We start from the raw sequence: 22076 nt of genomic DNA on the forward strand, positions 1-22076 counted from the left end.
TGGACGAGGTGAGGACAAGACTCTGGGCAGCAAGTTGCCCGGGGCCCAGGCGGTGCCAGATGGTTCATGTGGGCCTTGCAAAGGAGGGGGTTCCCTCCCACCTTGAGGCCAAGTGTGGGGAAGCTGACCTGTGACCCTTGGAGTTACAGGGTCACCCATGGGCTAAGCCCAGGCCTAGTCCTCGAGGAGCTAAAGTCAGGAGACCGTGGCAGGCCAGCTGCCATGACAGCGGGGTGGAGGCCTCACTGGGGCAGAGAGAGACAGTCCCACCGGCCAGATGTGAGCTTCCTGGGGTCATTGCCTCAGGTGGTCTCAAAGGCTTCGCTCCAGGGGAACACCTGCAGGGGTGGCAGGACCCCAAAATAAAGAGCCTGGGTGAGTGGCCGAAACCCAGGGACACAGTGTCCAGGAGAAGGGACAGTAACATGGCAGTGAGTTCCTGAAAGCAAGTGAGCCTCAGAGACCTGCTGGGGCCAAAGCCATGGCCAGACGAGAGTCACCTGGGGAGTCAGGCATGCCTTTTCCTGCCCGCTGCCCCCTCCCCTCCTGACGTCCTCCCCACTCACTCTGGCCCTGGGGTGACAGGGAGGAAGAACCAGTTCAAGGTGGACACTGCCCCGGGGCCATCAGCCAGTGAGGGGCAGAGCCGGGGCGGCCTCACCAGTCCGGGTCTCGAGTCTGAGTCCGCGCTCTCAGGGGGAACCGGGCAAAGCCTGCCCCAGATGACTTCCGGTCCTTCCCCGCTCCTGGAGCACGGCCTGGCCCCGCATGTACCCCGAGGTGGCGGCCCTCTGTCCCTTCTCCTATTTATAAATAGACAGTGAGAGAGAGGAAGGCAAAGCAGGGCAGACCCAGGGAAGGAGAAGCGGCTACCACCAGGCAATGTCTTCCCAGAGCACTACAACTCCGCACGGAGCCTTCTGCTCTTCCTGCCACCGTTAGTGCAACATCTTTGGGGTCTTCAAGGCTTTTGAATTTTCTGGAGACCCTTCACCCCCGCCCGAGCTTAGATGCCGGTATCGTTGGGAACGGGTCACAACCCCGGCCTCCCCCAGGAGCACCGCTGGGTGCGGGGAGGGCGCAGGAAGGGGAGAAGGTGGGAAGAGGCCCCAGGGAGAAGCTTCAGGCTTTGGGGAATAGCCTGCGCCTCTCAAACCGACCCTTTTCACAGAGCCAGAAAGACAGCGAGACTGTGCAGACCCTGGGGAAATGCCTACTGTCTACACACAGCACCAGGCACCGCATGCATTCTCTCCTTTATTCCTGCACCAACGCAAGGAGATCGCTATTACCCCATTTTAGGGATGCAGCGATAGAGGCCTCGGGAGATTCCATACTAAGTCCAAGAACAGGTAGCAAGTAGCAGACGGGAGCGTGTCCCAGCCATGTCTGCCTCTGTGTCCTTGAACAGTTTTACACCTTGTGGTCTTGTCCCACTCCTTCGTTTTAGAGAAGAGGGGCCCCGAGAGGGACAGTGACCCCTCTGAGAACACTCAGTAAGCAAGGCACAGGTGGAAGCAGTGACTCTCCCAGAAGGGTCTCCAGGGTCCCAGGGCCAGAGGCCACAGCCATGCGGAGGGGCGGAGGCATCTGCGAAGGACCCCGGGGGCCCCCACACAGGCGGAAGCCATCTTCGGGCAATAGAGAAACCCCATCATTTGCATGGCAGCCCCTGGGGCCCTGTGATAGGGTGGGGGGCGGCAGAGCCGTCTGGGGCTCCATCTTGGGGGGCTCGTGGGAGCCCCGGGGACGGCGGCGGGGGCGCAGCCACATCAGGCCAGGCCGACCCGGGGGAGCTGCTGGGGCCGGGGCAGTGGAGGCTTGTCTGCCGTCATGGACAGCAACGCATCCGCGTCAGGCGAGACGGACCACATCACAGGCGGCAGCCCAGGGGTGACACATCCCACTCTTGGCCTCCTCCTGTGATGTCGCTTTAGAAGTAAGCCAGGGGCAGACAGGAAGCCTGGGCTGGTATCCGGTCTGGGGGCCAGGCTTTGTGCTCAGTGCCAGGGCTTGAATCTAGCACGGTGTGGCCCCTGCCCCCAAGGAGCTAGTAGCAGAGCTCCTTCCATCCCCCCACCCCCCCACACGCACCGGCCTGTCCTGTCGGCGTGGCCTCCTCAGTGTCCCTGGCTCCTGTCTCCCACCCTCGGCGCCTCCCGCCAGCTACAGCCTCCTCCCTCTTGGTCCCCAGGCCTTCCAGATGGACCCGACGCCACCTTCCTACAGCCAAGTCTGGCCCGGTTTAAACCATCAGCTCCACTGCCCTCAGGCCCGAGCTCAGCGTCCCCAGCTTGGGGCCCCTGCAGCATCCCTGCCATGGCCTCCCACACAGGGCAGCATCTGGCTCCTTGCCTCTCCCCCACCCGCCGCCGCCGACACCATCACTCCTGCTGTTCCCTTGCCCGAACATCCTGACCCCCCACCCACTCCCCCACACCCCAGGCTAACTCTCCTGCTTCTTTCAAGAGTCCTCTCCACTCTCACCCTAGGGAAACCTTCTCCGAACTCTCAGATGGGGCCAGAGGTCCCTCCTGAGGGCCCCAGGGACAACCTGGGTCAATCTCTATACTGCCCAGACCGCTTTTTGGTTCATTATTCGTTCTGCAGGGTCTGCCCCTCAAAGACAGGCTCCATGCCCCTCTCTGCACGCTGTAATGGGAGCTCTGAGCCAGACACCCGGGTTTTAACCCCAGCTCTGCCATCCTGCAGCCTCGGTTCTGTCATCTATAAAATGGGGACAAACACAGTGCCCACCACATTAGGGCCATTATGATTCACCGGCAGTAAGAGCCAAGCGTGACTTGCAGGGTTTTTATTACTCATTGCTCTAGGCCCAGGACACAGGACACAGCAGGTGCCTAATAGATGCTGAATTGTTTAACAGAAGCAAAAGTCTTTGTTTCCAGTTAGTTGAAATGAGTTGGAGCCAACATGAGAACGGGGCAGGAAATGGCTCACAGAGAGAGAAGGAGATGTCTGTCCTTAGTTGGAGGAGACCAACTGGCAGCTTTCAGATAAGAGTCCCTCCCAGCCACAGCGACCACCATCACATCCAGGTGGCGGTTTACGTGCAGAGGTCTGGAGCCCGACCGCCTGGGGTGGAACCTGGGCGCTGCCTCCAGTGAGCTGAGAGCCTGAACACAGAGCTGAACCCCTGTGCCTCAGCTGCCTCTCCTATAAAATGGGGGTAGTGATGGTCCCCTTCCCCGGGGGGCTGTGAGGGCTGAGGGCTCAGGGAAGGCATGAGACCCTTGCCTGGTCCCGTGAAGCACCCCCTGGATGTCAGCCCCAGCCCCAGTGGGAAGTGACAGAGACACTTCATCCCCACCTTACCGAGGGGGGAGAAGCGAAGCGCAGAGAGGAGCGCAAGGTCCCCGGCTACTCTGGCAGCAGAGCGAGGCCCCCCAGAAATCCTGCCCCCCGCCAGTTGGGGGCACATCACATCTCACACTACACCTGGGATGAGTGGGTCAGCAGAAGCCCAGGTGACCGAGGCCAGAGTCACCCCATGGCTCCCCATGACAGCTCCAGGAACACAGGGGGCTGACAAGGACCAGGATCACCTGGCTCCAGCTGGGGCAGGGCTGAAGGCAGACGTGCCTCGTGTTTCAGGATGGGACAGAGAGAGACAGCTCCTCTTCCTCCTGAGTACCTCTGTCCCACACTAGGTCTTGGGTCCAGTCCAAAGGCCCCTTTTCCTCCCTGAAGCCTTCAAGCCTTCCTTCCTCTTCTGCTGCAACCCCCTCAGCCCAGGGCTCTGGCTTCAATGATTACACTCTACCTCATCTGGCCTGCCCGCCAAGGCAAGAGTGACCTTCCTACTATATACTCTGCTCTAGTCACTCCCTTTCTCCAAAACTATCAGTGGCTCCCTATTGCCTCAACCCCAGCTAGGCGGTGAGGATGGTGCCGAATTCAGACTCCTCCCTTATTAGCCAGCAGCATGAGAGTTTGTTTGTTTAAGAAATGAGGTTAATAAACATCAATCTTTTCATCCACAGACAGTACACATTTTGGGGGGCCTGTTGTGAGGAGTAAGTAAATAAGACACATAAAGTGTTGGGTGCCTGGGGTGGCTCAGTCGGTGAAGTGTCTGCTTTCGTTCCACTCAGGTCATGATCTCAGGGTCCTGGGATCGAGCCCCGCATCGGGCGCCCCAAGCAGGGAGCCTGCTTCCCCCTTTCCCTCTGTCCCTGCCTCGTGTTCCCTCTCTTGCTCTCAAATAAATAAATAAAATCTTAAAAAAAAAAAAAGACATGTAAAGTGTTTAGTAAACACTCCCCAAATCATAAGTGTTCCCACTTTCTAATGTGATCTTTACATTTTTTACTCCTCTCATTCCCCAGCCCCAAACAGCTGACGGCCTCCTGTGCTATCACAGTGCCTCACGAGGCTTGAGCTCCCGCTAGGACAGTCTAGCTACTGTCCCCTGCCATTTCCACCGCCATGCCTCCCTCCACACCACTCCCCCTCCGGTGCCCACTCATCCCCATCCTGCCCACCCTCGGGGCTCAGCTTTTAGAGGGATCCCTGTGTGGTCATTGCAGGAGTAGGACCTGGAAGAGGACAGGATGGGGTGGGGGGGGCAGAGCCAGGGAAATGACAAGAAAAGATGGGGGCAGTGACCAAGGGGCCAGGCCTGGAAGAGAGTGAAGCCATCCGGGGTGGGGGGTGATGGCCGTGAGGCGGGGGAGGGGGGCTCCGGACCGCTAGGAGCGCAGGACCCACAGGACCCGGAGGAGGAGGCTGTAGCCCGCAGGCAACCAGGCGCAGCGGGACGAGCCGAAGCTGGAGTCTCTGCGAGTGGCAGACAGAAGCCCCGGACTGTGGGTCAGCAGGAGGAAGGACAGACAGGGGTGCCCAGGATGCCGGTGTGCAGCCTGCTAACTAAGGTAAAGTGCTGGGAGCCCTTCCCAGGAGAGTCCCTGTCAAGTCCAGACTGGGGCCAGAACCGCACTTCACCCTCTACCCAAAGCCACAGCCCCCACCCCTGCACCACTTCCCCCAGTCTAACACTTGAGGCCAAAGGACTCTAAGGCAGGGGTGGGCAGGGTCCTTACTGATCTCAATGTCCAGGGAGGGCAGCTAAGCCAGGGCCAGACCCCCGGCTCCCAGCCTCATGCTCCAGACCCTCCTGCAGCCTCTGGCATCTCTCCTCATAGGCATCTGACAAGGCCTCCCATGGACGGTCCAGAAGATACCGACCGGTACACAGCCTGCCTGTCCCCAAATCCCTCCCTACTCCACTCCCCACCCCCTGCCCAGGCCCACTCAATTCCCTGAACCCTGGCCACAGCAGCCATACCCACTCAAGGCCAAGCTCAGAGTGAAACAGATGGGTGGGCCACTTTCTGGACATCAAAGGAAAACAAACAAAAGCCCCTGGGGATTTCTACCCTGTCTCTGGTCGGAGCCGTTGGGTCAACCCAGGGCCCGGCTCCGAAGCCGGCCTCTTGAGCAGAGATTTGCCGGCTCCAGAAACAGTCAGTCCGCATTCCATGCTGCCCATCTTCCCCAGGCGTGTGTCCACTTGGCGCCTGCTACCAAAGCAGGGAGGGTGGCGGCCACCTGGGGCCTGGGAGATGGGTCCTGCAGCCTCCCTCCGTGCCCACGTGCATCACTTGGTGTAAAAGAGCTGGCTGATGGGCCTTCTCGTTCTCGAAAGCAAACCAACAGTCTAGTGATCGTAAACCTGCACAGATGACACCTGAGACATGGCCTGTCCCCCCCCCACCCCCCGCAAAGGAGACATGGAGGCTCAGAGACGGAGGGCAGTATCCCAGTCGGCGAGAAAGCAGGGCAGAGGCAGGACCACAGTGGCAGTTGCCCCCCCCACTCGGCTCCCCCCGCACGGCTCACATTTGGGGCAGAAGGAAATCTATTCTTCCGAACCCCAGTCGGTAAACAGACACTTCCTCCTACTGGGCGCGCAACCCGAGAGCCCCAAACCACAGTGACGTCACTACCCCCACCCGTGACCTCACAACACGCCACGGTGGAAAATGACCACGGGCCCCACAGGGGTGGGCCCTGGGCTTCAGCATCCCAGCCCCACCGTCGACAGCTCGGCAGAGGGGGACAGATGCCCACAGCCCTGGGCTGTAAAGGGGGCCGGCAGGACTCAGAACCAGCAGGGAGGGCTGTGTGCCCATCACAGGTGACAAATGGCTTCTTCGAGGAAACCGTCACTCCCCACCCCGGCTTCCTTGAAGCTGTGGGTTCTCAGAGAGCAGGCCTTGCAGTGGATGCCCACAGCACTGCCTTACCCACAGTCTGGGGCCCCAACGGGTCTGGCTTCTGAACTTTACGAAGGGGCAGGGAGGCAGGAAACCCATGAATCCTGTTCTGCCCGAAGGTTCTGCGTCTGGCCTCGGGAGCAAGCTGACAGGCCGCCAGGAATTCTTGATGTCAGTGGTGCCTGGGTCAAGGAAATCATTCCAGGCTCAGCAAGTGGGACTGAGGTCAGCAGGAAGGCACTCTGGGAAGCCAAGATATTAACAGTGGGGAAGCGCTGGGCTCTCCTTCCTGGGAAAACTTCTGGAACCCCTCACCCCTCAGTCTATGGCCTTTGTCAAGCATATGCAAAGCTGGCACGTTCCCAACATTCCAAAGACACTGTTGGGATCAGTGGTGCGAGGTTTTATGGAGGGGGATGCTGAGCCCCAGGGAAGCTAAGTAACCCGAGCAAGGTCACACAGCAAGCCAGGGAACTCTGCTCTCCTGACACCCAGGCCAGCGCTCCTTCCTGCTGTCTCGGCAGTCCCTTGGAGGCTGGAGAAAGGACAGCATGGCCTCAGGGGATCCTCCACAGGGCGTCCCCTTCTCAGGGTTACAAGTAAACAGAACTTTGGGATCACAGAGGTTAGAAATGAAAGAGATTTTAGAGATAGCCCGGAAGGCCCATCTTGCAGGTGGGGAAGCTGAGGCCATTAGACCCCCCTATACTGTACCAAGTGTGCCCCCTCGCTCCCCTGCAAATGACACAGAACACCTGTAACTCATGAACGGAGCAGGGGTGTGATTGCCTGACCACCCCCCAGCCGTGGCCACATGCTAGGGTCCGCCCAGCGAGGGGCATCGGGGCAGGAAAGACAGCCAGGAAAAGGCAGGCAGAATGAGAGCTGCGCTCAGGGACACTGGGCAGAAGCTCTGGGCAGTCGGAGGTCTGCCACCCACACCCAGGGGCCCCATGGCTCAGAGACAGAGACTCTGACTCCACGGTGGTCCCCGCCTCAGCCCGAGCACCGCCCCATGACCCAGAGTCAGGTCAGGCCCCGCAAAACCACAAATGCTCAACTAGCCACCGGGGAGCTTGTACGGCCTATGAAGCACTTTTAACCCTGAGGTTAAGCCAGGGAGGTGGGGGTTGTACCCATTTTACAGATGGGAACACAGAGACCCCCAGAGACAGAACGACGTGCCAACAACACATGGCCTGTAAACAGCAGCGTAAGGATCTGACTGTTCTGAGACTTGGGCCCTTCCCCTAAGTCATCAATAGTGTTTTCCCCTGGCCCGCCAGAGTGGCCGGAACTGGGAGCGGTGGCCTCTCTACTCTGTTCCCGTTCCCCTGGTGGCACTCCTCTCTCCTCCCTAACCCCCAGCTTCCCTCCCTGCCTGCTTCTGGGCAAGTCACATGCCTACCAGGGCCCTGAGTCATTGCCCGTGGGTGGCCCCGTCATGAGCTCAGGTGGGGAAGTGGGGGACAGAAGGGAGCACTTTAGGGAGAGCACCCCTAGGCTCGGCAGACCCAAGCTCAACATGAAGAGGAGTCCAGAGAAATACCCGAGACAGAGGGAGACACGCTGGAACCCAGCCCTGCCACCACTGGCTTTTCACGGTCTTCTGTCTCATCCATAAAATAGGGCCATGATAAAGGTCAAAGGAATATTGTTGCTCATTTAGTCAGTACTTTTTTGCACCTACTACATGCCAGGCCCTGTTCTAAGCCAGGGGTCCTCAACCAGGGCAATTTCTCCCCCAGGGGACATTTAGCAATACCTGGTGACATTTTTAATTGTCACACAACGAAAGGGGGGCTAATAGCGGCATCAAGTGGGTAGAAACCAGGCATGCTGCTAAACACCCTACAATACACAGGATGGCCCCACAACAACTACTGGATGTCAGGAGCGCTAGGAACCCTGTTCTAGGCTGCGAGTCTACAGCGGCGAGCAGGTCCCTGCCCTCACCATGCTCACATTCCAGGAGGAAGATGCAATGAAAATGAAAGAAACAGAACAGGTGATGGGTGTTATATAAGAAAACAAAGCAGGTCAGGGAGGGAGAGCACCCAGTAGGGAGCTTTTTTTAGGCAGGATGGTCAGAGAAGGGCTCTCTGAGAAGAATTCATCGGAGCAAAAAGAAGTGGAGTGAATGAGACTAGGTGATATCAGCAGGAGGAGTTTCAAGATGAAAGGCAAGGCAAGTGCAAAGGCCCTGAGGCAGGTGTGTGTGGGGCACGCCTAAGGACCAGAAAAGCAGCCAGTGTGGCATAAAACTGAGAACTAGTGCTAAATGTCACACACACACACACACACACACACGTACCATGGTTGGCCTCAAAATCCCACGCGCGCTCTGCACTGTATGGTCAGGACCATAAACTACCTCCCAGTCCTGGGGAGGAATAGTGCTCCAGGAGCCCCTGGCTCAGGCTCCAGGATGGCAGTGAGGGTCACTACCCGACCTAAAAATGCCAGGCAGGTTCTCAGCCGTCTCTGCTATAATGCCTTTCATACCCACTTGGCTCTCTGAGGAGAGCGAGGTGGGAAATACTTTCCATGTCCACAGACAGGAAAACGGAGGCTCACTAACTTGGCCCGGATCACAAGGCAGGTAGGGGCAGAGCCCAGGTCTGTGACCATTGGCGATGTGGCTCCTGGAGGGCTGGAGCCGGGTCATGGGCATCTCGAGGTCCCCAGAGCCCAGCACTAGTGGGCCTGGAGCAGGTGTCCATGAATGTTGGGGGAATGAATGAATGGCACGCATCGGGGTGCCTGGCCGCCTGCCCACTGCCCTCTGATGGAGTGCCCCACCACCAGGCCACATCCTCAGTCAGTACCCAGGTCCCCCTCTGGGATGTCAGGCTGGGGGCAAAGGAACATCCTGGGACAGCAGGTACACTGCTCATGCATCTCCACACCAAAGGCCATCATCCCCAGGCCAGGCTGGGAGCCCCAACCTCTCCCCTTAACTCGAGCTGGCCCCGGACCCCTGCGCAATGAAGAGGCAAGTGGTGAGCCCTCAGCCTCAAGACTTTGCAGTGGGAGGTGGGCCCGACCCCATCCCCAGCAACGAGCAGCCAGACAGCCAGACGGCTGGGGACCCTGCCCACCCCCATCAGAGGGCACCGAGTGCTCACCTAACCTGCCGGCTTTCCTGCCGAATGAATGAATGACTGGATGAAGGAACCATGCATTCTACACCAGCCAGTTTTTAAAGGAGCAAAAGCCCTAATGGCAGTGAGTCTGCCACACTGGCAGCCAGGTCGGGTCTCCTGGGGGCTCCTTCTGCGACTACAGAGTCACAGCCAACATTCCTGAGGACACAGTGAGTGTGTGGAAACTGGCGGGGGCAGGAGGGGCATCCAGACACGGCGGGGGGGGGGGGGGGGGGGGCGTTATAGAGAAAGGAGCTCTGCAATCAGGCGGACCTGAGTTCAAATCCCTGCAGCCCCCGCCCCGCCCGCAGCTCTGCAATCCTGGGAAATGGCACAGCCTCTCTGGGGCTCAGCTTCCACATCTCCAAATGCGAACCACAGCATCCCCCTTTTAGGAGTTGCTGTAAGGAAGCTTCCAGTGAGGTTCTGTACGGAAGGCCTAGGACAGTGCCTGGCACTTCGTTCCCAAAAAAAGGAGCTACTGTGGTACTAACAAGGACGAGGAGGACCCCACAGGCCCTGCACTCCAGGAAATTTCCACCTGTTGAGGTAGATGAGACACAAGTAGATTAAAAAGCAGAACAGAGTCTGTCCTTGGGAGGAACAAAGAGCCGAAGATCCAATCCAGCTGGGAGAATGAGGAAAGGTTTTCCAGGAGAGGGGAGGCATGTGGGAAAGGCCCTGAAGGAGGAGGCAAGGGGAGGGCCATGAGAAGGGGACAGCTCAATGACCCTATTTCACTGGATGTGGGGTACAGATGCAGAGAGGTGGCAGAAAGAACCCAGACCCTTGACTCACTCCAACCTGGGACACTGGGGGAAATTTCTGCCTCCACCACTGGGAGCCATAGGAGGCTTCTCAGGCAGGAACAGAGGAGCGAGGCCACCAAGGAAGATCAGTGGGAGAGGCGGCAGGGTCCAGGAGACCAGCCCCAAGGCTGTGGAGATAGTCCTGGGGGGACGGAACATGCTGGTCAGGAGGGCTGGGAAGTGAGAGACATGGGGGACCTCTCACACTACTCCAGGACTCGGGCCTGGTGTCCCACAGAAAAGCCCTGTACCTCTTCCCCGGGGGGGCTCCCATGACTCCAGGTTTCACCAGCGCAGGACAACACCCCTCAAGGCCTGAGTCTGTGACTTGATCCTGCGTTCAGGCTCTCAGAGCTGGGACTCTCTCCTGACCCTCCCCTGTTTTCAGGACAACCTCTGGGGCAGCCCCCCAGGATACATCCTGGCACCCCCTGCGGGTGAGTCAATCCTGTTCTGACAGCCTCCATCCTCTGCCCTCAAGAAATGGACTCTGGGGCGCCTGGGTGGCTCAGTTGGTTAAACGACTGCCTTCGGCTCAGGTCATGATCCTGGAGTCCCTGGATCGAGTCCCGCATCGGGCTCCCTGCTCGGTGGGGAGTCTGCTTCTCCCTCTGACCCTCCCCACTCTCATGTGCTCTCTCTCATTCTCTCTCTCTCAAATAAATAAATAAAATCTTAAAAAAAAAAAAAGAAATGGACTCTGAAGTTGCCTCTAGTCGCAGCCAGTGAATCACTTTACATTACCACATCAGCCAATGTCACCTGCCACCCTCCTCCCAGCAAGACGTTCACCTCAGTCAGCACACCACACATCCATCAGGATAAGCTCAAGAGGAAGGGACGAAGGCACACCTCCTCCCCAGTCAGGGCAGGCGGGGTGGAAGGGGAAATGCCCCCCTTTAAAGGAAGAGCGCCCCATGCCCGTCCATGAAATCCAAGTTCTCCGAGGCTCTGTTTGCCTCCTTTGTGAAATGGGGTTACTCTATCTTACCAGACTATGGAGACAGCCAAAGAAGGCAAAATATGAGCAATCCCTTTGCAGACTCTACCTTGCTACTGTGGTGGGTGCAGGTAATATTGACCAGCACCTCTGGGGCCTCTGCTTTCTCCATGTTCCTGGAGTCCCTCAGCCCCGTCTGTCTTTGGTAACCAGCCCAGAAGTCCTCCCTCACCTCCTGTGTCCCCAGAGCTCAGCCCAGGAGAACCTGAAGACACTGTCTCCTCCCCATTACCCAGAGCCCACAGAGAACAGGCTCTGAAATGGTCGCCGGACACCCCAAGTCGGTCCTGGGGAGGGGGCCGGTGCAACGGGAACAGCCCGCGGTCCTCCCGTGCCTTACTAGGCGCTTACTGCACACCTGACCCTGTTCTTTCAGGCGCGCAACCCCGGTATTTCTAAGAAAGAGGAAAACCATAGGCCAAGGAGGAGTAAGTCTGAAGAGGGTGCCGGCGTCCGCCGCGGGGACAGCGCCCCAGTACGGAACCCCCTCCCCCACGCCGCGGCAGGCAGGCGGGGGTGTCCGAGCCGGGGTCCAGGCTCCAGCGGGGATCATCCCAGGGCCGGCCGGCCAGCCCCCCAACACCCGGGCCCGCAGGGGCGGAGGGGCCGGGCTGCGCCGCGGGGACCAGAGTTCGGGTGGCCCGAGCGCACGTGTGCCACACCGGCCTCGGGGGCCGCAGCGGGTGTCCAGGCGCGCGGGCGCCGTGCGTCTGGCCGGCGGAGGGCGGCGCCTCGGTCGCCCCGAGCCCCCGCACGGCGCCCCGGGGGGGTGGGGGGGGCGCGGCCGGGGCGCCCCGGGTTGGGGGGCGCGCGCCAGCCGGTGGGCGTGCGGGCCGCGCGAGTCACCCACCTGGGCCGGCACTGCGTGCCCCGCGCCCCAGAGCTGCAGTCCGACGGCCAGCGCGGCCCAGAGGGCGGCGGGCGCCATGGTGCGGGCGGCGGCGGCCGAGCGCGGGCGGGTCCGGCCCTCCCTGCCTGTCGCGCCCTCGCGCCCTCGCGCCTCCTCTCCGCGCTCCGCTGCCTCCGGCGCCTCGGACGGAAAGCGAAACCCGGCGCGCGGGCTGCCGGAGGGAGGCAGGTGGAGGGGCGGGGCGGGGCGGCGGGGCGGGGCCTCTCCGCCACACCTCCCCCCACGCCCCCTCCCCGGCTCTCACCCCCCAGCGGGGCCCAGCTCGAACCCGGCTCCACCGACCGACCCGTGTGCCAGCGCCAGCCACTCCCAGCCCTCGGGGACCTCTCCGCCTCCTTCTTGCACCCCGCCCCTTTCGAGTCCCCCTCCCACCAGGCTTGCTGTTGCCCCCAGGCTGTGCCTCTCAACCCGGCCTGTGTCCCCCCCGCCCCTCCCACCTCCCCGCAGACTCCCCACCCCTGTGGGGGTGAGGCCCTAACTTGGAAATCATCTCACAAAAGTGCCACTAGCTCTGGGGGGACCGCCGGTGTTCTACATAATTCAGTCATTTAGACTAGAGCCAGACCACCTGAGTGAGTCTCTGCATTAACCTCATAGTGTCACATTTCCTGAAGATTAAAAGCTATATAATGCATATAATATAGTATATATTATATATGTGTGTACGCTTACAAAATGTATCTGTAACTTAATAAACTGTGTATACTATATTAGCTGTTATTAATATCATTCACTTGTGCATTTATCCTTAAACATTTTTTTTAAAGTGAGCTCCATGCCCGGTGTGGGGCTTAAACTCACAGCCCTGAAATCAAGAGTCCTGCGCTCCACCCCGACTGAACCAGCCAGGCCCCCCTATCTTTAAACATTCTTCAAGCCCTTTTGAGAGTGGGCCAGACCCTGCCCTGCCTTCCCCTGTCTAGGTAACTGACAAGTAAACAGAGGCTGGGGCAGAAAGCCATCCAGGGAGTTGAGGGGGCCCAGAATGGGGCTGGCTGGCTTCCCTAGGGCTCACATCATGACTGAGCACCCACTCAAGCTGCCATCTTACCTTCTTCCTTTGAGTGGCAACTCTAATGCAAAGGCCAGCCCTGTGTGGCAAGAACATCGCCCCCCAGCCCTGGGAGTCCTTGTCCCCAGCACAGAGGACATTTCTGAGGAGTGGGGTGGGCAGGGCGGCAGGAGACTATTCTGTTCCCCCGTTCCCTCACGGCAGGCTGCCCAAGAGGTTCAGGGACCTCTCCTCTGGACCACCAACCCCCATGATGGAGACGGCAAGGATGGTGCTTCTAGGCGCTGAATGAGAAACTGGGAAGTGACTTGTGCGATGGAAAATCCCACCTCCTGACCAGGAGTCTGGGAAATTACCTGGTTCCCAAACATTTCTGAGAGCTAGGCCATGATGAGGGTGCAGCTAACACAGCCCACAAACTGAACTCCGCATAGAGAGTCTGTCTCTAAAACGAGCATAAAGATCTCTTCTTTATGGCCCTTACAAGTCTCACCTGGGAGTTTTGAGGACTCCCCGATCCGTAAGAGAGAGCCAAAGACCAGGAATGAGGTGTCACCTGGTAGAAGCAGGGGCAAATGGCTCTCCGTGGATGATTCATACACACCTCAAACCCAGTGGGTCCCATGGACTCATCTCCTGCAATGGCTCCCCATCCCAGTGAATGGCACCCTCACCACCCAAAAGTGGGGATCCTCTTGGGATCCCACCTCCCAGCCCAACTCCATCAGCTGGATCCAAGGGGTGGGTGGGTGACAGCCAAGTCAAGAGGAAAGCAAACCCTATGCCTAGTGATTCTCTAAAGGGTATTTGGGGGCGCCTTGGTGGCTCAGTCGGTTAAGCACTGACTTTTGATTTCGGCCCAGGCCGTGATCTCAGGGTCATGAGATTGAGCCCTGCGTGAGGCCCCGTGTCGGGCTCCTAGCTGGGCATGGAGACTGCTTGAGATTCTCGCTCTCTCCCGCTGCCTTTCCCCAACCTCCTCAACCCCACTTGTGCTCTCTCCATCTCTCTTTAAAGATTTTTTTTTTTTCCTTGACAGAGACACAGTGAGAGAGGGAACACAAGCAGGGGGAGTGGGAGAGGGAGAAGCAAGCTTCCTGGGGAGCAGGGAGCCCGATGTGGGGCTCGATCCCAGGACCCTGGGATCATGACCGGAGCCAAAGGCAGACGCTTAACAACTGCGCCACGCAGGCGCCCCTCTCCATCTCTCTCTAAAAAAAAAAAGGTGTAAAGTTAACAAAAATATATATTATAAAGGATATTTAATACAGAGGAATTAGTTATAAAGATGTTAGAGGAATTAAAAGAACAATTAGGGGAAGGGAAGACAACCCTGAGATTAGCAACTGCAAAAAGCCATCTCTGGGGCGGGCGACAAAGCTTCCTCAGCCAGGAGCCAGGGCATGGGGCAGAGGGCGGGGCGGGCGGGGATCTGGAACCATGGAGGAGACCTCTGCTGGAGACACCACCTGAAGTGCAGAGGGAAATATCCTGACTTCTCCCTTCCTCCCTCGCACTAATCTCCCACCAGTGCCTCCCATTGGCCGAACCTAAGATGGAAAACATTTGACAAAGGAACTTGGGAAATGTGGTTTGTGGGGTCAGCCCACTGCCGTGGAGAGCAGAGCAGGGGCATGGCAGGACCTGTTGCTGAGCACAGCCCACCTGCTGGCACTGCTCCAAGGAAGAAGGCGCAGCCCCCGTTAAACTTGCTGTGAGGGTCTGCCTATTCCTAGCCTCTGCATGAAATCCTGGGCAGGTCCTGTAGCTTTTCCAGGCGTCTCAGGCAAGAAACCACCCTCAGTCCTGTCCTGGGAACTCATCAGAGCTCCAGTCTCTGACTGGGGGGGAGCTTCTCCCCTTCCCCTGCTGAAGCCAGGCTTGGAAACCGCGTCGGAGGGGAAGGATCTGGTGACTTCTCTCTTCATGCTGCCAGGTGCGGTTGGGGAGAAGCTCCCCCAAACCTTCCCCAACCCTCTGTTCTATGGGAACTGTAGGTGTCACCACACTCACACTGGGGCCTTTTGGAAGCAGTATCTGGCTCATTCTCTGGAGGCACTTTTGTAGGCATCTAAGGCTTTCTTGGCAATTCCTCTGATCACGGCTCCCCCACACTGGAGCTGCCCGAGCCTCCTGCTGGCCACAACTGCCTACATCCCCTGGCCTGCAACATAAATGGTGGTCCTCCAGGCTTCTGCTGAGGGCTGCTCCCCCAGAGGAAGCACTTTGGGTTAGAGATGGCCCAAAGCCGGCTTCTTCCCTGGAGTCCGCAGTTGCCCTCTGCCCTTCCCCTGTAGCAGCCCAGCTCCCACCTCATGCACCCCGTCTCGCTCCGGGTCGGACACCTCGGGCCCATCTAGCCTCAGGCTCTAACCCATGTCACACACCTCTGTCGAGCACCTGGGGTGCTCTGCCAGCCCTGGGGTGCTGGGCACTCAGGAGTGCACAAAGCAGGCAAGAATCTCCTATCAGGCTTGTGGGCCCTAAACTCCCTGGATATCAAGGTCTCAGAGTGGTCCTTTGTAGTGCCCCCTGCTTCGCCCAAGATAAAGGGAAGCCCCCCCTCCCCCAAGAGGCAGCAGGGGGCGCTCAGCACAATGGCCACACCCTTCCCCAAATCCCTTCTCTCGACTTCTCCAACCCCAACGTCTTCTTTGGGCTGGGGTTGGGCAATGGCAGATTCTGGGTGAACCAAGTGACATTCAGTCTCTCACCACACCTGCACAGGTGGCCCGGAGCTCTCTCTTCAAGATGGGGTTTGATCTTGGCAGCCACCAGATTGTACCTGCCATCGGGGAATCTGGTAAAACTCAGCCACAGCACAGCGAGTCCCCCTTACACCCTGCCTCAGTCTGGATCACCTGGCCCCTTTCCTCCCGCCCCACAGACCGGCTCAGGCTTTGGCCTTGGCCATTTCTCACTTGTGATGCTCCAGTGGCCTCCCAACTGGTCCTCTGGCCTGCAGGCTCTGTCCCTCTACGCTGTTCTCCGTGGTGTAGTCAGAGCCAGCTCTCAAAAGCATAAGGCAGGCATGTCATTTCCCCCCTGATCCAGTAGTTCTGAAATCAAGGGGCGATTTTTGCCCCCTGCCCCGCAAGGGACATCTGTCAATGTCTGGGGAACATTTGGGATTGTCACGATTGCAGGGGGGCAGAGTGGTGCTGCTGGCATCTCGTGGGTAGAAGCCAGGATGCTGCTAAATACCCTATGACACACAGAACAGCCCCCAGCCCAAAATGTGCCTAGTGCCAACACTGAGAACCCCTGGGGTCCTCCACGCCCTAGCCTGTAGCTCCCTGCAGCCTTCAGAACTGAGCTCAGTCTCCTCGGGGAGATGCTGGAGGCTTCACATCCTGGCCCAGACTGTCTGCCAGGCAGATCTCCCCCCGCCCCATACTCTAACCACCCCAGACTCCCTGAATAACCTTGAGTCCCCACCTTCGTGCCATTGTCCGCGAAGATTCCTCTGTCTGGGATGTCCTCCCCTTTCCATCTGCTTGGTGATCACCTACTTGTTCCTTGCACTTGAAGCCCAACTCCCTCTTGTGAAACTTGCCCTTAATCACATCCCAGCAACCCAGGCAGGGGCTGGTACTGCTACAGACCTTTAGCAAAACACTTACCTCCGTATGGTTAGTTGCTTACATGTCCCTCTCCTCTCTTAGTAATTGCGATACTAGCAGGCACTGGAAATCTCCTCTGGGCCAGATGACTTACAGACATTGTCTTGCAGTAGAGGGGCCAAGCTTTGGATCAAGCTTAGACAGCTAGTAAAGGGAACAGTGCCTTCCAGCTGAGTTTGTCCCCCACGGCCAAGGAACTCTGCTCCGCCGGCTGCTTCTCATGCCACTGGATTTGAGGGCAGAGGGACTTGGTCCCCGGGGACCCGGTGATACACAGAGGAAGGGGCTCGGTAAAGCTGGACTGCACAATGGGACTAGCGTATGCAGGAGGCAATAAAGGGGTGCAGAAGTGAGCAAGTGAGTGGACGTCAGGGTCAAGGCCCTAGTGATCCCCATCGCTCCCAGGCCCTACCCACTCAACTTGGTGTCCCAGGCCATGCATGTCTCACACAGCAAAGCCCCACGGTGCAGAAAAAGCCCACTGTTTTTGCTCCTCGGCAATGGGGAATAAGAAGGTTCCAGCAGACAGGACTGTGGCCCTCTGGTCCCCAGTGCAGGGGCTGCATGCACAGGATATACCCTTGGCCCGGGGCTCCCTGGAGCCTTCCTCCCTTCCCAGTGCATCCCATGGCCCTCAGAGAGCCCCCCACCATCTCACCCCACCTAGTTGATGACTCTGTTTTGCAGGCAGGTGGCGTGGAAGGCGTCGGGCCCAAGAACAGCCCGTCTGTCGGTCAAAATTTACTGAACACCTACTGTGTGCCAGGTGTTTGGAGGAACGGCTCTAGGGCCTCAGAAAGCATCAGAGTTAGCTGGAAGTCTTGTTAAACATGCAAATTCCTTGGCCCCATGCCCCCTCACCCCTTGTGCTGTTGAGGGCCTGCTGAGCTGGCTTTTTAACACGCCCTCAGGTGACTAATGGCTATCTTTTGGGAAACACAGAGGATTTTGCTGCATGCAGCAGGTGCTGTGGTCAAGGGCGGTTTGGAAGGCAGAGCTGTGGCTGGGTGGGGAGTGGCAGCTCACACTCTGGGGAGGTCTCAGAACGGCCTCGAAGCCAGCACCTCCCCGCCCCACCGTGGGATCCTGTCTTGCAGGGGCTGCTTGGGCGTCCTGAGCCCCTCCCCTTCCCCACCCAGCTTGGCCTGCAGCCAGGGCAAGCAACCTTCTCTCCTCCCACTGTCCTGCTTATCTCAGCACCCTAAATGCTCTGGGCCAGCCCCTTATGACTCATGTCCTAAAATCACGAACAGGAAGTAACACTTGGTGTTAGCCACAGCCCTGAAGCTGCCTCCTTCATCTGGCCTCCCCCTTGCCCTCCTGCCAGCCCAGGGCCACATCTTGGGCAAAGCTGGCCATATCGAGCGGCCAGCTCCTGGCCCCATTTCCTTCCAAAGGAGAGGAGGGCCAAGGAGTGCAGCTCTCCCTTCCCCCAACCCTCAGAGAGGACCCCAGGCCATTTGGGGAAGGGAATCCAGAGAGCCTCCAGTCCTCCTCCACCCAAACCTCCCTGTTCTAAGTTGCCTCTTCTCAAGAACCAACCCCCAAAACCAGCCCCAAACCTTCCGAAGACCCATTTCTAAGCCCCGCAAGTGGGGCCAGCTAAGAGTCCAGGGAATTCCCATTCTAGCCCCTCCCTGTGTGACCTTGAGCCAACGTTCCTCATCTATCACAGGAGGGAGCTGAACTAGATGGGTGAGAGAGGCTGATTTCATCCCCAACGCCAAATCCGCTCCATGGTGGCTGCCTAGGTAGGGCTCGGTGTTCAGAAAGGTTGTGAGCCTGCACGTGGGCTCTGTAGGGAAGGATGCCCGGATGCCCAGCCGAGGAGCCAGGTGCGCGCTGGGCGGGGAAGAGGCCACCACAGAATGATCATCTCGTTCCTCTGCCATCTGGGGACCAGGACCCAGTGCCTCTCCTGTCCTGACCTTTGAGGATTCGGATTCTCCAGAGACGTGGGGAGGTGGGGATGGAACAGGGCTGAGCCGGATTTGAAATCCCCGCCTTTAACAGTACAAAGAGGGTGTGCCTGTCCTGCAGGAATGCCTGGCCCTTGATCCCTTCCAGGACCTCACCTGATGAGACCCCCCTCTCATCCCACTGCCTGACCGGGGCTGCTGTATTTGACACCCATCTGTCTTTTAACCTCACGTTGTCCTTGTTTAGGTTTTTTTTTTAATTAAAAAAAAAATTCAAAGCATACGATCAGAAACACCCATATTCCCACCACCCGGAACTGACCAATGTTAACATCCGAGGCTGCCCTCATTCCTCTCTGACCTCATATCATAACCCCTCACCCCTCTGCCCTCCCGGCTGGTCCTGAACACGCAACGCAACGCACGTTCCCACCACCAGACCTTTGCACCTGCAGTTCCCTCTGCCTGGATCACCCTTCCTCCAGACACCTGCATGACTCACTTCCTTGCTTCCGTCCAGCTTCTGCTCAAATGTCACCTCCTCAGACAGGCTTCTCTGACCCCCCTAACTAAAACATCTGCTTTACTTTTCTTCTTAGCACTTATATAATTTCTGTTTGTGTACTGTCTCTCTCTCCCTCGATGGCAGGAACCTTGACTGTTTTGCTCTCTCCTGGGTCCCCAGCACCTAGAAAAGCAGCACAGACACCGATTTTATATAAATATATAAATATAAAATAATATATATAAATTTAAATATATATTTATATTTATAAATACAATATATATTTAAATATATATATAAATTTAAAATAGTAGGTTCTCAGTATTTGTTGAATTATTTTTGCTTCAAATTATTTTATCATTAAAATCGAAGCCCTTCTTGACCCCCCTGTTCTCATCTCTTCTCCTTCTCCCCAAAGGCAACTGTTCCTCTGTGCCCTATTTCTCTCTAGTCTGTTCTCCACCTTCTGGCTGAAACAAACAACACAGAGCATCATTCTATATTCGTGCCTCTGCATCTATACCAATGGTAGAAAACCGGGCTCGCTGTTCTGGCCCTTGATTGCTTCCCCTCCCCCTGGCTGTGTTTCTGAGAACTTTCCGTGGTGATGAGCTCAGACCTGGCTCATTCTTTGTACCTACTGTGCGGATGGCCCGCATGCCTGCCCCACCCTTTGCTCCCTGCTCCCTGCTCTGGGACTCCCCGCCTCCCTGAAGCACAGGATGGAGCACCTCCTAGACTCCTAGGTCATAAACCTAGAAAGTGGAACTGCCAGGCGGTGGGGTTTGCATATTTTCATTTTCACTAGGTCCTGCCAAATCCCTCTCCCAAGGGGCTGTACCCAGTTACACTCCCACCAGCGGCCTGTGGGACTCCCGGGGGGCCCACATGCGCGAGGACCTTTGATCTTGGCAGTGGGTTTCCTTTTATAGCCCTTCATATTTTCAGACGGCTTTCAATTCTCCTCCCTGCTTTCAGCCTCACCCTGGCCCTGCGAGCATGCTTCTCACTTGAGGGATGAGTGCCTCAAAGTCTCCCGACCCCCAACCTCCCAACCTGCCACCCCCCTCCCCGCCACCCCACTCTCCAAACCCCCCTCCTCACCCTATTTCACTGTCTCCCCTTCAGGCCCCGGGGGAGCTGGGAAGAAGCTGGTACCCACTTTCTAGTTAAAGACACAAAGACACAATGGCTGCCCTCTGCCCTGCTCTCCCCAGACACACCTTACCCTGCCTCAGTTTCCCTGCCTCTCCTGGGTCCCCTCTGAGTTTTCCACCCCATGACAAACTGGGCCGCTCTGGCCTGGGCAGGAGGGGCTCCCCTCAACAGGCCCCTACTCCCCCTCCGTTGTTTTGTAAATAATTCCCAAGTATTTTATAATCTGCTAGCTGGTATGAATGGACTCTTTTTTTTTTGAGAGAGAGAGAGAGAAAAAGAGTGGGTAGGGTCAGAGGGAGAAGCAGACTCCCCGCCGAGCAGGGAGCCCAAAGTGGGACTCGATCCCATGATTCCGGGAGCATGACCTGAGCCGAAGGCAGACGCTTACCAAGCTGAGCCACCCAAGTGCCCTGGACTCTTTTTTCTTTTTTTTTGCCTAACTTCTTTCTTGCTGTTTGTTGGACCTCACATAGAACAGGTTTAGTCAATCATACTCCTCTACGTAAAGCTCTGCGCTTGCTTCCTTTTTTCCCCAATCCCTGCTCCCGTTCCCCGCCCACCCTGAGCTCAATCCAGGTGTCCTGTGGCGTCTGTGGGGGGGTTTGGATTTCTCTGCAGTGGGACTGCTGGGTCTGGGGGTAACCATGTACCTATTTCCCTGACACTGTCGGAAGTCGCCCCAGGATGGCCACATCAACGGGGTGAGAGGGTCCCACTTCCTCACACTCTCCCCCAAACTCACCCATCAGCCAGCATTCTGATTTTGGCCAATTGGATGGGTGTAAAGTGGAACCCACTCCGGCTGCATTTGCATTTCTCTGAATATTCGTGGGTTTGAGCACCTCTTCATTACTTGTTAGTCATTTGGGTTTCCCCTTCTGTGAACTGCCTATTCACATCCTTTGACCGTATTTCTATTATTTCCTGTCTTTTTCTTGTAGCTTTACAATAATTCCTTGTATATTCTAGATATTAATCCCTTGTCATTTTTAGACATTACAAACACTTCTCTCATTCTGTCCTCGGTCTGGTGTCCTTCCTTAGGGTTGTTAAAAAATATATATATCCTTCATTTTAATGGAATCAAACCCATCAATCTTTTTCCCATTTGGATCTTTGTCGAAAGGTCCTTCCCAGTAGGATGAAGAGGTATTTTCCATAATTCTTCTCATTCACTTTTACATCTCCCATCAAGGTCTTTATTACAATCAGATTGTATGTGGTGTGTAAAATCTAGAGAGCTGACTTCATTTTTCTACAGAGTGAGCTGGTCTCTCCTGTACCACAGGCCAGAGCCCATCCTGTAATCCCTGATCATAATTACATGGGTCTAGGAATCTCCTCCTCCATAGGTCTTCTTGCTCCTGGGATAGTTCCACATGGTTTTTATTAGGAGGGCTTTGCAGAATGTTTAGTATCTGCTACAGTGAGTCCCCCTTGCTCTTCTTTTGCGAAATCTACTGAATTATGTAAGGTTCTTTATTCTTCCATACGCATTTTGAAATACACTTGTATGTTCTGTGAGCTCCAGCTATGATTTGCACGGAATTAATAGGTGAATGTGGAAGACAATTGACTTCATGGCAGCATCGACGTATCCCACCTATCACCATGGTGTATCCTTCATCTGTTCAGAGCATCTTCCATGTCTTTTAATATTTTTGAATTTTCTCTGGATGTCCGGGTGTGGCTGGGTGAAAGGTGTCAGTACCCCTCCCTAACCCACCACTCTACCCCCCTGACTGCCACCTGATC

General features: G+C 57.1%; 1 protein-coding gene across 2 annotated transcripts in view; it reads right to left on the minus strand.

The window, feature by feature from the left end:
• TNFRSF1B (TNF receptor superfamily member 1B) overlaps nucleotides 1-12198 on the minus strand; it is a 34031-nt gene extending 21833 nt beyond the window's left edge. Inside the window, exon 1 of one of the 2 annotated variants that reach the window (XM_035019768.1) lies at nucleotides 12045-12198. In XM_035019768.1, the coding sequence (XP_034875659.1) occupies nucleotides 12045-12122 (78 nt within the window). In that variant the 5' untranslated portion in view covers nucleotides 12123-12198. The remainder of the gene's footprint in view (nucleotides 1-12044) is intronic. The other variant, XM_035019769.1, reaches the window with a different exon arrangement.
• Nucleotides 12199-22076: the final 9878 nt, after the last annotated feature.

The sequence above is a fragment of the Mirounga leonina genome, unplaced genomic scaffold (genome assembly GCF_011800145.1).
Source record: "Mirounga leonina isolate KUSES-001 unplaced genomic scaffold, KU_Mleo_1.0 Mir_173, whole genome shotgun sequence".
In the NCBI taxonomy this organism is placed as follows: Eukaryota; Metazoa; Chordata; class Mammalia; order Carnivora; family Phocidae; genus Mirounga; species Mirounga leonina.